This window comes from Lytechinus variegatus, chromosome 3 (genome assembly GCF_018143015.1).
Source record: "Lytechinus variegatus isolate NC3 chromosome 3, Lvar_3.0, whole genome shotgun sequence".
Taxonomy (NCBI): Eukaryota; Metazoa; Echinodermata; class Echinoidea; order Temnopleuroida; family Toxopneustidae; genus Lytechinus; species Lytechinus variegatus.
In genome coordinates, this window is record NC_054742.1 from 49,015,503 (window position 1) to 49,031,811 (window position 16,309).

At 36.9% G+C, this 16,309-nt stretch overlaps 1 protein-coding gene across 1 annotated transcript in view; it reads left to right on the forward strand.

Moving 5' to 3' along the window:
- The first annotated feature begins 11,204 nt into the window (after positions 1 to 11,204).
- The window catches only part of LOC121411233 (ATP-dependent zinc metalloprotease YME1L1-like), a 28,551-nt gene continuing 23,446 nt past the window's right edge, over positions 11,205 to 16,309 (forward strand). The window contains exons 1-3 of the mRNA XM_041603837.1: positions 11,205 to 11,360; positions 14,950 to 15,089; positions 15,931 to 16,089. Coding sequence (XP_041459771.1) covers positions 15,060 to 15,089; positions 15,931 to 16,089 — 189 coding nt within the window. The 5' untranslated portion in view covers positions 11,205 to 11,360; positions 14,950 to 15,059. The remainder of the gene's footprint in view (positions 11,361 to 14,949; positions 15,090 to 15,930; positions 16,090 to 16,309) is intronic.

Genomic DNA, 16,309 nt, shown 5'->3' on the forward strand with positions numbered 1-16,309 from the left:
TGATGAGCTCGCTCTTTGGGTTGCCAACCAGTAATAGGGAAGATTAAATTTAGATGATATCAATATGAATATTGATTTTTATATTAATTGGTTACAAAATAATATAGTATACATTAAAATATTTTATTATAGTAACATATATATTTTTAAATAGGGTATACAGCTTTAATATACCTACTTATTCAATCATCCTGTAATAAAATATTTTTTGTCGCCAGACTGGCTACCTTGTCGCATCTCGTTACAAATATACGAGTACGCGTCACTAAATAGTTCGTAAATGTCCTCACAATGGAACCCTATCATCTCTTTTAGATCCTAAATTAAGGAAAACATAATCTTTTTCAATTATTTAAATGGGGATTTACGGATACAAATTCTAAATAGTACCCCAAATTATCTACATGACCCAGCCCTAACGATATCAGCCAGCGCATTGATATAACAGTTGTAAGCCCCTGATGTAGTCTGCTACAGTCAATTCAATGTCGGTGGGGTCTTATCGAATACGATTGAGGTCATGGTCAGAATGGTCAGAATCTCCCACATAAAATGTTGAAAGATATTGACCCAGGGACGGATCCAATATTTTTTGTACATTCACCCCCCCCCCCATCTATAGATACTAGAAACAAACACATTGAAGAAGGGTCCGAAAAGAGCAAAATCAAATAAGCATGGCCCGCGGTGGAAAGAACTTGGAATTAAAACGAAGAAGGAGGAGGAGGAGGATCGACCGAGGAGATCCAATCAAGGATGAAAAGGTGGTGGAAATGATAAGGATTGGGCAAGGTAGAACCCCCCCCCCCCGGTGCACATCTTGCAATAGGGAGTATGTGGCATACAGTGTAAAGTTCGGAAAATCAGCTTTAGAAAGCAGAAGAAGGGGTATAAATTTCGTTTTTCTTCATTCAGACGGCAACGCCGCACGTAAGTCAGAACTCGATCTCTGCCTCGATCAGTGGGAGGGTGTGACCGGTGCACCCCCCCCCCATCCTATGCCCTTGTCTATATACTAACTGATGATTATAATGTCTTTTTTCAACTATATAGAATAGAATAGAATAAATCAGTTTATGTGCGCTTCGCATTTCCCTATTTTTTTTGTGAGATATGCATCCTGGACCCCCAAACAAATCCGTATCGACTATACATGAATCAACATAATATTTTTGCTCAAATTATATATAAGGATTTAATGTTCATGAATTCAAATTGTGCCTGATTATGTCCCTTTTTAGATCAGTAGACCAAAAATTGGAAGCTTGTGCTTCGCGCTCAGATGGTTACAGATTGTATTTCAGCATATCAAGCCAAGTTTCAGCTCGCACTATATTGTTTCTGCTTACTTATCCTGTCCATGAATTCGAACGGAGCTTCAAATGCCCCCGGCCAGTCTAGAGTACGCAGGTTAAAAAAAATAAATAAATAAAAATTAGCTCTCATTATAATATTTTTTTGTAAATTCCACTTCCATTGTTGTTTGTTGTTAGTGCTTCTAGATCATGTAAGTCTTCTGAACAATAATCTGAAATCTCATAATTTACTGAATCACCCCAGCAACAAATGGAGTTAAACAATTGCGAAAATGAGACAAGTTAAGGGAACACTTTTTACTTCAGTTGCATCCAATTTTGGAATTCTCTTCCTAATCAAGTTAGGCTGTTAAAATTTTTCGTCACTTTGAGGGTGCATTAAAAAAATACCTTGTATTATCTACTCGAGAACAGTGCAACATTACAGTAGAAAGCATACATTTTGTACAGTTGTTTTTGCATTAAAAATCCATTCTTGTTTGAGAGTAGATTATAATTGCCTGCTTCAGGTTTTTGCAAATAATTCAATATGTAATTTTTACTATTTTTGTCGTAAAGTTAATACATCTTGTTTTTACAATAGCGTTTTATATTATATGCCCTTCGGCTTTGCATGGGTTATCCTGCAATGTCAACGGGTACTATTCCTACTTATTATATCTTAATGTCCTGTGATATCTTTAACTAATAAAATCAATGAATCAGTCTCTAGGCATATATCCCTAGAAAATAATTGTAAACATGACATGCTTATTGAGTGTTTGTAATACCGACACTCTATAAAGCATGTCATGTTTACAATATTTTTTTGTGCTAAATCACTCTCAACATTAGCATCAATGTCTACTAAGAAAACAAAAACCGCAAAGCGCGAGCAGAAATGTGTAATATATAAAAACTGACCTGAAAACAGGAAAAGAGACGTGTTTAGGACTGTTTGCTGTGAGAAAAATACACATCTCACCAACAAATGCGAGCTGAAAATGTTTGATGTTCTGACCTAGCTATATATAAACCCTTTTTGCACCAGTGATCAGAATGATGCGAGCGAGAAGCGCGAGCCTAAAATATGTCGTACTGATTTGAAAACATGAAACAGAAACCTGTTTATGATTGTTTGCAGGGACTCGAGTAAGAAAGGCCTACATATCTCACCAATTCACTAAATTATGCGTGCGCGAAGCGCACTTCATGAACTGTCACATCCGACATTTTCAGCACTATACTATGAGATTTCAGATCATTGTTTGCAGGGACTCGAGTAAGATAGACCTACATATTTCTCCAATTAACCAAACAATGCGTGCGCGAAGCGCACTTCATGAAATGTCACATCCCATGATGAAATTTTTAGCATCTTAAGCTGAATTACTTTTTACTTTTACATGCAGACTAACGTACCAAGCAACATTATCATGTACATTATGAAAGATTTCTGCATAAATGAGACAGAAAATCATGTACAACTCTTGAACGCACACACAGGTCACGGAGTGACCCTGAGTGCAAACAGCTGACTGTGTTACAACTTACAGGTGATACATTTTCACAATAGGGGTGATCAAACTCACTGGAGGGACTTTAATACACTTGTATAAAGAAATGTGTACTACAGTACTCCTGTTGAATGCTCTGATGAAAATTATATGAGTTTCATATTCATTTGAACGGGAGGACAAGATTATTGTATATATCGAGTGCATTACGCATAAATCATACTACCATTGCGACCCCTGCCTGGCCGATGGTTCAGGCATGACGATCCTGAGTGACGTCACCGATAGAGACCTCAAATGCCAGGAGAGCCTATTCGACAACTAACTTCATCTAAAAAACACGTAGTGAAGATAACATCCAATGGGAAAATGGCTTTCATTTTCATGAAATATACATTCCATTCTTCAATAAATCTTTCACCCCGTCGTTAACTGCCCATTCATTCTCGAGCAATAAGGGAATGAATACAGAGTGTCTCAAAGTTTGTGTGAAAAAAGGTGCATTTTCCATAGAACTTCTGCCAAAAAGCAATGCGTAAGGGAAAGATTAGCCCCAAAACACGAATAGATGAGTTAATCAAATGGGATGAATCATGAAAATCAGTGAAATATAGTTTCTCCTGTACTCATTTCTGAATACTCCGACTTGATACGATTAATTTTTCCCCCTCTTCATCAACTTTTAAGAAAAAGGGTGCATATTTTCATAAAAATATCATGTGTTATATCGACGGACGCCCGTGCGTACGAGCATGAGGAAGTCAAATGTCTTGTATTTTTCATAATGTAGGCCTATTCATAAATTCATAAAATGAAAGAGAGATAAGAAGTTCAGTTTGCAGTGGCTCATGAGGACACTTAAGCATATCTCCAGGGGTGGCGATCCTGGGGGAGGGGGCACAGCTAGTGCTTCCCCCACTTTTTGAAGCACTGAAAAAGTGCCCTTTTTACGCAAGAAAAATGCCCCCTCAGCACGAACTGTGCCCCTTTCATCGGAAGAGGTCCTTACGTGCTACCAAGTGCCCTTTCTCGATATAGGTGCCATTCCCCGCCGCCAATAAAAATATCACGGGCGATGATTTTGTGCCCTTTTTACCTGAGAAGGACTCGTTTAATGGACGTGCTAGTGTAATTGCCATCACATTCTTTTGTATCAGTGCTAATTTTACCCCCAAAAATCCGCCTCACTGCGTGTTCTGTGCCCCTTTCACCTGAGAGGGACCTAATGTGTGAGCAAGTGCCCCTTGCCTTCTTTGTAAGTGCCCTTTCTAGAATCAGTGCCCATAATAATAATAATAATTAAAAAATGCATAATGCCTTGAAAACGGATGTTTAGCCCCATTTATTTATAGGGATCATTTTTATTCCACGCGTACCAGCAAGACTAATTAAAGCACGAATCTTCATTTTCATCCACAATGGCCTCAAAGTATTTGTATTTTCCAATAATTTCCCTTCTTAATTCAGTGATTTTCTTCCTCATGTTTGATCTTCTTCTTTCTTTATTATTTTTTTGCCGCCTCCGCCCTACCCCCCCCCCCCCCCACTGCTGGCTAGCGACCGACGGGTTTCCATTCTCAGTCGTTCTCTGATTGGTCAATTAAGGCAGTGCAGTGTCTGTGTGTTCTGTGTGTGTATGTGTGATGCGAAGCGTGCAGTACATGTGTTCACTGGACGTGAGGGCATAGAGTAGACACCCAGTCGTTTTCTTGATTTTAACTTTACAATAACAACGATCAGGGATGGGTTTATTTTGTTGCAGTGTGTGCATGTGAAGGATATTACAGCTCTTGATCAGCTGACTCTCTTTCCAAACTTAAAAGTGTAATGATAATTGCTACATTCCAATTATTTGATTTGTTTGTTTTAGAAAGGGTCTTTTATTTTTTACTCAGTCTATCAATCCTCTCATTGATTAAAGAGAGTCTTCACTTAATTGCGTTTCATTACATTAACAGCGGAATGTCCACTGTAATGAAAATGGAAATATGCCAGTCAATTGACCAGCATAATGTGGAAATGGAAACATGCCGGTCAATTGACCGATATAATATGAAAATGGAAACATGCCGGTCAGTATACCATATATTTCACTGTATAATGAAAGTGGAAACATGCTGGTCAATTGGCTATATGTTACAGTGTATAATGAAAATGGAAACATGCCGGTCAATTGACCAGTGCATAATGAAAATGGAAACATGCAGGTCAATTGACCGATATAATAGAAAATGGAAACATGCCGGTCAATTGGCTATATGTTTTAGTGTATAATGGAAACATGCCGGTCAATTGACCGATATAATATGAAAATGGAAACATGCCGGTCAGTATACCATATATTTCACTGTATAATGAAAGTGGAAACATGCCGGTCAATTGGCTATATGTTTCAGTGTATAATGGAAACATGCCGGTCAATTGACCGATATATCATATAATATGAAAATGGAAACATGCCGGTCAGTATACCATATATTTCACTGTATAATGAAAGTGGAAACATGCTGGTCAATTGGCTATATGTTACAGTGTATAATGAAAATGGAAACATGCCGGTCAATTGACCAGTGCATAATGAAAATGGAAACATGCAGGTCAATTGACCGATATAATAGAAAATGGAAACATGCCGGTCGATTGGCTATATGTTTCAGTGTATAATGGAAACATGCTGGTCAATTGGCTATATGTTTCAGTACGTGTATAATGGAAACATGCCGGTCAATTGACCGATATAATATGAAAATGGAAACATGCCGGTCAGTATACCATATATTTCACTGTATAATGAAAGTGGAAACATGCCGGTCAATTGACCGATATAATATGAAAATGGAAACATGCCGGTCAGTATACCATATATTTCACTGTATAATGAAAGTGGAAACATGCTGGTCAATTGGCTATATGTTACAGTGTATAATGAAAATGGAAACATGCCGGTCAATTGACCAGTGCATAATGAAAATGGAAACATGCAGGTCAATTGACCGATATAATAGAAAATGGAAACATGCCGGTCAATTGGCTATATGTTTCAGTGTATAATGGAAACATGCCGGTCAATTGACCGATATAATATGAAAATGGAAACATGCCGGTCAGTATACCATATATTTCACTGTATAATGAAAGTGGAAACATGCCGGTCAATTGGCTATATGTTTCAGTGTATAATGGAAACATGCCGGTCAATTGACCGATATAATATGAAAATGGAAACATGCCGGTCAGTATACCATATATTTCACTGTATAATGAAAGTGGAAACATGCCGGTCAATTGGCTATATGTTTCAGTGTATAATGGAAACATGCCGGTCAATTGACCGATATAATATGAAAATGGAAACATGCCGGTCAATTGGCTATATGTTTCAGTGTATAATGAAAATGGAAACATGCCGGTCATGGCTGTATATTTCAGTGTATAATGGGAATGATGAAAACATGCCAGTCAATTCTGTTCATTTTCTCTCTTAATTTTTGTTTATCCCTCATTGTCTATCTACTAAAGAGAAAGACTCAGACGCAGTGTGTTTTTTATTGCTTTTTCATTTCATATTCTTTGAAAAACAGAATGTGACAAGAACGTTTTAATCAGCTAGATATATGATATGAATCATGATATATGAAAAAAATGTGCGCATTGAAAATGAAATTTGGCAACAGACAAATGAACATGATTTTTTTTTTCATTTTTTCAACATTTTTTTATTTATTCACCATGCAAGACACAATAAATCGACAGAAATATAGATATAATGATACATAAGAGGAGCTGAACATAAACAAAATACATGTGCAGATAGCATCATAGGCAAATACTTCGGAACTACAACATTGGTTCTAAATAAAAAAAAAATAGAATAATGATCTATAGCATGTTAAAATATAGACATTACTATGATTACAGAGATTATATCATCTTGATAATTATATTTAAAAAATAAAACATGTATCAACTATACCATGAGGAAAAGTATGCTTGGAAATTCATTACAGACTTACAGTATTTTGAAAGAAATAAATCCATACAAGTACAACTATAAATGTATAACATATTCTCTGATAAAAATAATTCAGGATATTCAAATGATGAATTGGGCATTGATAGCGGTATATAATTCATGGTGGCCAGTTCAGTTAAAAAAACTATTCTCTCAGCAGGCCCTGCCATACCCCGGCTTTAGCTGGGCTGCCTAGGTGCTCAAGCATTCAAGGAAGTAAGGGGAGTGAAGGGGGGGGCATCATGCCCCAGCCCTTTTTGCATGGGTTAAGAAGGTGTAAATTTATTTTCAGCAGTAATACCAATTTGATAATAGAAAAATTATTGGGCTCATAATAAAATAACAAATACATATATTTGCATATTTTCAACTGAAATCTGTAAAATCAGTGCACCATATATGTAAACAGGGGCCGCGGAAGCGAGGGCCTGGGGGCTTCAGCCCCGGCCCCCACTTTTTTTTCCAAAACAGTGTACAAAAAGTTAAAAATGACCATAGGATTGTGAATTAATTTTTGCATGCTTAGCCACCCCCCACTTTTAAAACCGTTCCGCGGCCTCCACTTTTTTCCAAAACCGTGTACAAAAAGTGAAAAATGACCATAGGATTGTGATTTAATTTTTGCATGGTTAGCACCCCCCACACACTTTTAAAACCGTTCCGCGGCCCCACCTTTTTCCGGAACCGTGTACAAAAAATTAAAAAAGGCCGGATTGTGATTTAATTTTTGCATGGTCAGCACCCCCCCACTTTGAAAACCGTTCCGCGGCCCCCACTTTTTTCCAAAACCGTGAACAAAAAGTTAAAAATGACCATAGGATTGTCATTTAATTTTTGCATGGTCAGCAACCCCCCCCCCCCTTTGAAAACCGTTCCGCGGCCCCACTTTTTTCCAAAACCGTGTACAAAAAGTTAAAAATGACCATAGGATTGTGATTTAATTTTTGCATGGTCAGCACCCCCTCTCCCCTTTGAAAACCGTTCTGCGGCCCCCACTTTTTTCCAAAACCGTGTACAAAAAGTTAAAAATTACCATAGGATTGTGATTTAATTTTTGCATGGTCAGCACCCCCCCCCCCTTGAAAACCGTGCCCCTATGCAGTTTCGATAGAAAAATCACTTTGGAAGTATAGTAATATAATGCATTGCCAGATCCAAATCTGTTAGTAATCTATAATGTCCCATTTTTGGTCCATGCGCAGGCTGGGAAAATTTATATCTCAATAGAATAAAATTCACAAAGCATAAAATGCTGATAATTAGTTCAAAATTGGATAATAAATTACAAAATATTCTGGGCATGTAGGCTGGGTGGCTGATGATTTCACATCCCCACGTTTATTATATGAAATCCCGGGTATGAAATAAGGTTAGTAAAAACATTCTACCAAGAACTCAAACAACGGGATTGACTGATTAAGTGCATAAAAAGTGAATTTACGATTTCATGTAATTTACACTGAAGAAGAAGGAACAAGTGGGGATACCTGACAAACAGCCCACAAAACGTACCTAATATGAATATTCATGACGATGTGCATATACTTTTTTCACAAAATATTGATAAATTTTGAAATTCAATAACTATCTAGCTCCTACACACAAAAATTGATTTAAAAAAAGGCATTAACATTCCGAATCAAACCTTTCTTTAAATATATATAGCTATAGGGAACTACACTTTATGTCATCATATCAAACTAAAACAACTTGAAATACAGCTGATATGCCTTCTCCACTACCCCCCCCCCCCCGATAATACCCCAACACAATAATAGCGTGGTAATCCCTTGTACTCATGTATTGAATTTATATAGTCTCATGAGAATTAAAAAGGGGATTAGCATGGAAGTTCCTTTTGATATGGATAAGTCCCTTCAATAGTAAACTTGTCAGACATTAAGCATCCTGCCATATAAATCAACAATATAAAATACATTATAATTACAACTATATGCTATAGGCAAACCAAACGCCCATACTCACTGACATTTTTTTTGCACTGAAACATGTCAATTGACCAGCATGTTTCCATTTTCATTATAAACTGAAACATATGAACGGCATGTTTCCATTTTTATTTTACACTGAAACATAAAGCCAATTGACCTGCATGTTTCCATTTTATACACTGAAACATATGGTAAACTGACCGGGATGTTTCCATTTTCATATTATATTGCTCAATTGACCTGCATGTTTCCATTTTCATTAATACACTGAAACATATAACCAATTGACCGGCATGTTTCCATTTTCATTATACTGTTATATACTGCGCTGGTCGACTGGTATGTTTCCATTTTCATTATACACTGAAACATATAGCCAATGACCGGCATGTTTCCATTTTCATTATACAGTGAAATATATGGTAAACTGACCGGCATGTTTCCATTTTCATATTATACTGCTCAATTGACCGGCATGTTTCCATTTTCATTATACACTGAAACATATAGCAAATTGAACGGCATGTTTCCATTTTCATATAATATCGGTCAATTGACCGGCATGTTTCCATTTTCATTATGCACTGGTCAATTGACCGGCATGTTTCCATTTTCATTATACACTGAAACATATAGCCAATTGACCGGCATGTTTCCATTTTCATATTATATTGGTCAGTTGACCGGCATGTTTCCATTTTCATTATACACTGTAACATATAGCCAATTGACCGGCATGTTTCCACTTTCATTATACAGTGAAATATATGGTATACTGACCGGCATGTTTCCATTTTCATATTATATCGGTCAATTGACCAGCATGTTTCCATTATACACTGAAACATATAGCCAATTGACCGGCATGTTTCCATTTTCTATTATATCGGTCAATTGACCTGCATGTTTCCATTTTCATTATGCACTGGTCAATTGACCGGCATGTTTCCATTTTCATTATACACTGAAACCTATAGCCAATTGACCGGCATGTTTCCATTTTCATTATACACTGAAACATATAGCAAATTGAACGGCATGTTTCCATTTTCATATAATATCGGTCAATTGACCGGCATGTTTCCATTTTCATTATGCACTGGTCAATTGACCGGCATGTTTCCATTTTCATTATACACTGAAACATATAGCCAATTGACCGGCATGTTTCCATTTTCATATTATATTGGTCAGTTGACCGGCATGTTTCCATTTTCATTATACACTGTAACATATAGCCAATTGACCGGCATGTTTCCACTTTCATTATACAGTGAAATATATGGTATACTGACCGGCATGTTTCCATTTTCATATTATATCGGTCAATTGACCAGCATGTTTCCATTATACACTGAAACATATAGCCAATTGACCGGCATGTTTCCATTTTCTATTATATCGGTCAATTGACCTGCATGTTTCCATTTTCATTATGCACTGGTCAATTGACCGGCATGTTTCCATTTTCATTATACACTGAAACCTATAGCCAATTGACCGGCATGTTTCCATTTTCATTATACACTGAAATATATGGTAAACTGACTGGCATGTTTCCATTTTCATATCATATTGGTCAATTGACTGGCATGTTTCCACTTTCATTATACACTGAAACATATAGCCAATTGACCGGCATGTTTCCATTTTCATTTTGAAACATATGGTAAACTGACTGGCATGTTTCCACTTTCATTATACTGTGAAATATATGGTAAACTGACCGGCATGTTTCCATTTTCATATTATATCGGTCAATTGACCGGCATGTTTCCATTTCCACATTATGCTGGTCAATTGACTGGCATGTTTCCATTTTCATTACAGTGGACATTCCGCTGTTAATGTAATGAAACGCAATTAAGTGAAGACTCTCTTTAATCAATGAGAGGATTGATAGACTGAGTAAAAAATAAAAGACCCTTTCTAAAACAAACAAATCAAATAATTGGAATGTAGCAATTATCATTACACTTTTAAGTTTGGAAAGAGAGTCAGCTGATCAAGAGCTGTAATATCCTTCACATGCACACACTGCAACAAAATAAACCCATCCCTGATCGTTGTTATTGTAAAGTTAAAATCAAGAAAACGACTGGGTGTCTACTCTATGCCCTCACGTCCAGTGAACACATGTACTGCACGCTTCGCATCACACATACACACACGGAACACACAGACACTGCACTGCCTTAATTGACCAATCAGAGAACGGCTGAGAATGGAAACCCGTCGGTCGCTAGCCAGCAGTCCCCCCCCGATCCGCTTTTGTTTAGGTAGATTCATAGAGCTACGTTTATATAACTCTTTGGGTAGATTACATTTTTCGCTCATGCACCACCATGCACGTACGTACGAACGCGCGCCGCATCACGCGCGTTAACAGCAACGTTATTGTGTAACTTGCGATAGTGGCGGCGCTTTGGACTGCAGCTGTTTAGACAACAACATCCGTATTTTCCCAGTGATTATTTCTCTATATCGTATAACAAAAACTGTGGCGGCGGTGTAGGGGATGGGTTCGACGTTTCTGTGACTTTACAAATACCGTCCGTACAAAGTTCTGCTGATCCAGTAATACGTAAGTAACAATTTACAGTATCACTGTCCGTATGTGGATTTACCTGGAGATTAATCTTTTGTGCTATTCGAATAGACGTTATCACAGCATTGTGATGACTGTATTAGACATGCGTGCGTAAGAATTACATGCACCGGTAATAGTAATGGCCTCTTGATCTTGTGCGACTCTTCTGCAAACGAACATTACTTTGGTTGTTTCTGTTTTGTTTATTTGTTCAAATACAGATAGTTGTACCAGAGCAGGATGTATCGTGTATGGGTGTACATGTGTAGATGGATGTGTGAGTTATAAGTGTCATAGTGACGTGGAAGAGCATGCCATTGATTAAGAATAAGGGGGAGGGGGAGCTGTGTTTGTTTTTGCCTTTTGGAGGCTGTGGCTGAGTTGAAATGAGCTTGTGTGAGTGTCTGGGGAAAGGGAGTGGGTACGGGGGTAAGGTCAGTGTGTAGAGATGTTTTTTAGGCTAATAACCTTCCAGTGATTAACCTTTAATCTTTTTTCTTGTACAATTAATATGTGCAAAAGAGATTATTTCTATCCTTTTCAGGGAATAAGTCATCTTTTAGTTTTACAAAGTCTGTTTTTTTTTATTTGTCAATTGATATGTTTTTTCCCCTCTGCTTCCACATTGTTATGGAAGAGAAATTGGGCATTTAACTTCATTTGTAATAATGCTAAAAATATTTGTAATCTCATTGATATTGATCTATTTATTTGTATAAACATGTACAGAATCTTGATTTATATGAATCGTGATCATAAACTTATTGATTTGAAAGAGGAAAAAAATAAAATAAAAAAAAAAAAGGGGGGCATAATATGAATGTGCCGCATTTCTGTTATCTGTGACCGTGGAGTCCTAATTACCTACCATAGGCCTCATTCAATGATCAAGCAGGGAACAAGGTTGGGACTTTGGCTTATTTTCTCTTAAATTCAAAATGTTTTGGGGGACAAATGCTTGATTTTTACACCCTCAGGATCCAGGCATAACATAAACAACATTCTCATGACTCTACTCAGTGTCTTTTGCTTATTTTATCTAAATTAAAAATAGATATTGAAAAATGAACATTATCAGGAAGTTTTAGTTATTTTCCACCTAGATTAATGTCATATCACTGATGTGCAATCTCCATGGAGCCACTCATCCAGTAACGAGGTTATAAACTTAAGTTATAGCCAATATAAACTTGTTCTCGGCAGCATACCGTAGCATGGTTGTGGAAAAAAAAACATCAACTATAATACTCCCCATCCCTCACCCCAAGTATAACGACTTGATCTAACTAGATCAAGTGTGATGCTTACATACATGTACATGTAACATAACTAATTCAAATGAAAAATGAATAAAAACTGACCGATTTTTGCCCCTACGATGACAGTCACTCCTCTCGATTTGTTTAATGGTGTTCGATAGTAACAAATCGAAAAAAACAAAAAAATGTCACAAACCTGAGAGGTTCATCCACCTATTTGGAAGAAACTCTAATTGAGATGCATTCTGGTTAACAAGTTTCGATAGCCAAGCTATGAAGACAGATTGGCAATTTTGTTTCATCTAGATAAACATGTTTTAAGAATAAAGTCCAAATGGCTTTTTTTTTTATTATGTTTTAATATTTCTAGTATGAGTATATCCAGAGCATCAATTATCTGCTTTCCTTTTCCCTTGCCTTTTCTCTTTCTTTTTCTCAGTCTTTGTTCATTATTTTTCTTATTCATTTTTTTTGGGGGTGGGGAACTCTCCCCTCCTGAAATTGAAGGGGTGCAGTGCGTGTAACCACGCCCCCACTCCGCCGCCTGTGAAAACAATAATTTTAGTGTAAAAAAAAAATAGTGCACAAAATATTGAGTGTCGGGTGAGAAAAAGACTATAGTCGCTGGATCACAAATTATGCTTCACTGCTAGAAGCTTATTTTATCCAGCTCTGTGGTCACCACTGATCAGTGGTGGTTGCGCTACCAGTAGCTTTCTTTTATTCAGCACAAGAGGGTGTGTTGCGGTTTATGTAGGAGACTATGGGACAGACGAGAATAATGACAAATTTCCTGATGATTTTACAAGATTTTGAAAACAATCTTACAAGCAAGGACGATATTTCACTCATTGGACATTGGAATCCTGTTAAGTAAAACCAAAATCTATGTTTGGGTCAACACAAAATTGGTACCGGTAATTCAGACTCTTACTTAGTGCGTTCCTACTTAGAAATGATGCTGGAGGCGGCATTGGTCTCAGAACAATCCCATCCCGAATGGTACGTGGTAGCAAGTGCAGGGAGCCAGGAATGGGATGCCATTGTACCATATGCACCGTAAGAGTTCCCACGATCTAACTTAATGGAAATTGTGCAATTATGAAGAGTTTTGAGCCCAAACTTATGTAAATGGGCTACAATATTGTTTTGACCCTATTGGCCAAAATTGTGGGTTTTGTTAATACAATATCACTTAAATACATGAAAATATTTAAAGTAGAGGAGCATTTACTCACCGTCTGTTATTGTCGCCATCTTGCCGTCTTTGTTATAGTAGCCTAGCTACAAGATGGGTATAGAGGGCGACAATATCATGAGAGGTGCTAATTTAGATAAAGAAATGCTTGCATCGGCCGATTAATATCATGAATCTTACCTTATTAAAGGTAAGATTTTATCAGCCGGGGTTAACAATACAACCCCCCCCCTCCGACGAAGCTCTTTGATTTTTGTATGTATTTATTTCATGAAAATACATAAAGATAAGTAGTCTAGACCAAAATAAAGATTGATATTCTGTTTGGGCTTGAAATGCACCAAAAAAAAAAACAAAAAAACAACAATGGCTTACTTCTGCTGTCGCACAACTCTCACTTCCCTGGCTTATCTGAACTTAATACATAAACATATGGCCATTGAGTCCCTGTACAGATTAAGTTAGAACTTTGGTCTCGGTAATTGGTGAGTGGAGCCAATGGAGTTCAGCGGAAAAACCAACATACCAACTTTCAGCAAATTCTGAGAGGGTCGGGTGCAAAATTATATATTCATTAAATGAATTGGCATGGAATGACTCGAACATTGATTTTAAGGTGTTCTTGGTACAATGGCAGATACAACTTTTGACCAACGCAAGTATTGTGACATTGCAAATCAGTGCATACGTGTAAGGAATGCATATTGATTGTTATTTTATCAATAGTTATCGATAAGATATTTTTAGCGATATATCGACAAAATTTTCTTACAGATAACAGCACTAGTATAATGTTAATCTTATAGACTCTAAAAATACATTTTATGCCAATAGTCTGAATAGATGATGTGAGTTATTGAATCATTGGTATTTTATTTATGCTTTTGGGCTCCTTTTCTCAACTTGAGAATAAAATTGTATCAGTTTTCAATCAAGATGAATTAATAAGGCAAGTGAACTTGTGCCTTACTCATATTGCCCTGAGAATCCATGTTAAAGATGATACCATCGTTTTTTTTTATTCTCATGTTGAGAAAGAGAGCCCCAAAGCAAAAATTGTTGTGTTACTCATGCAAAGTTGAGTCATTGTAATCATTTACTTTATTCCTTTTCATTGTTCAAACAGCAAGGTCATTGACAGGTGACAGGGTAGTTCAAAGAGCTTGAGGAATCTGTGGAGGCCAATTTGATGCGTAACGTTTTAATTACCTCTGGCAATTGTTACATGAATACAGGATGTTTTCTGTAAGCGGAGTGAATGCCCAGGTAACTAGTGACACGAAAACAAGTTCAGTTTTTACACTGAGTTAACCACCATTGCAAATTAGAAACATTAAATATCTTGAAGTCTTTGCGATAGACCTGTATGATTATGATGGGATCCCATACTAGTACTATACATATCTGAAGTAGTTCAAAGAAGTTTTTTATATTCCACGAAACCTATTTTATTTCAAGCCGTTTTCGGCAAGTATATGTTTAAAATCATGTGAAAAATTAGGAGATTCTTAGGCTTGTTTGATATTGATGATGCAATGGTGCCCCCTTGTCTAAGCACCTATTCATTTTACACACCTGTGTGGATTTCTGATTGAAGAAGACTGTATTTTTAGGCATTTGCCTAAAATCTCTGTAATTGGACTCTTAACAATTTATATAATTTTACTTTTTTTTAAGATGAATAATCTTTTTTATTTTGGAAATTTATATCTGTTCAGGGTCACCACCAAAAAGATGATTGTTGATTAGCCTTGCCTTTGAAATGCGGGTTCAGGTTTTTTTTTTGTTATGGGGGGGGGGGCAACCCAAATGATTCAACTACATTGCTATACATACCCAGGCTTAAAAAAAATAACTTAATGCTTTTTATGCCTCTACTCATTGTACGTGGTTGTTGGAGTCATTAAGATTTCAGCTCTTAATTTGGTTCAAGTACGTATACAAGAGTGTTGATCAGATTAATTTTTGAGGTATTAAAGGTCAAAGGTCGCAGTTGTCATTTTACACCCTTAAATACATCATCCATCAGATGACTGCTAGGGCTGAGACTGAAATATTTTGTGTACTATTCTTAAACAATTTTGTTTGTTTATGTTCTTGAGTACAGCAGCTGATCTTACCCCTTCCACATCTGGTAGCAGCATTCCATTCTTTGAAGGGTGTAGCAGAGACAACAGCTGTAAGAAGGAAACAAACAATCTCAGCAGCTCCCGTGAAGGATACCACCAAAGTAGAGGATACCAAGTTTGCAGAGAGCCTATCAAATGTAAGTTCAGATTTGTTTTCTTCAGGTTTCCAAATACTGGTCATGTACAAAGAGTAGCTATGGAAAAATTGACCTTTTGTTCTCAACACATAATGAAAACTGGAAGAATTGCCTAGAAATTTGTGGCTACTAACTTCAGCCTTCCACAGCGATGTGACCCAATTTGACCTTAGTGACGTAGTGATTGATAAGCGGGTCATAGACACTCAGAAGCTTGTTT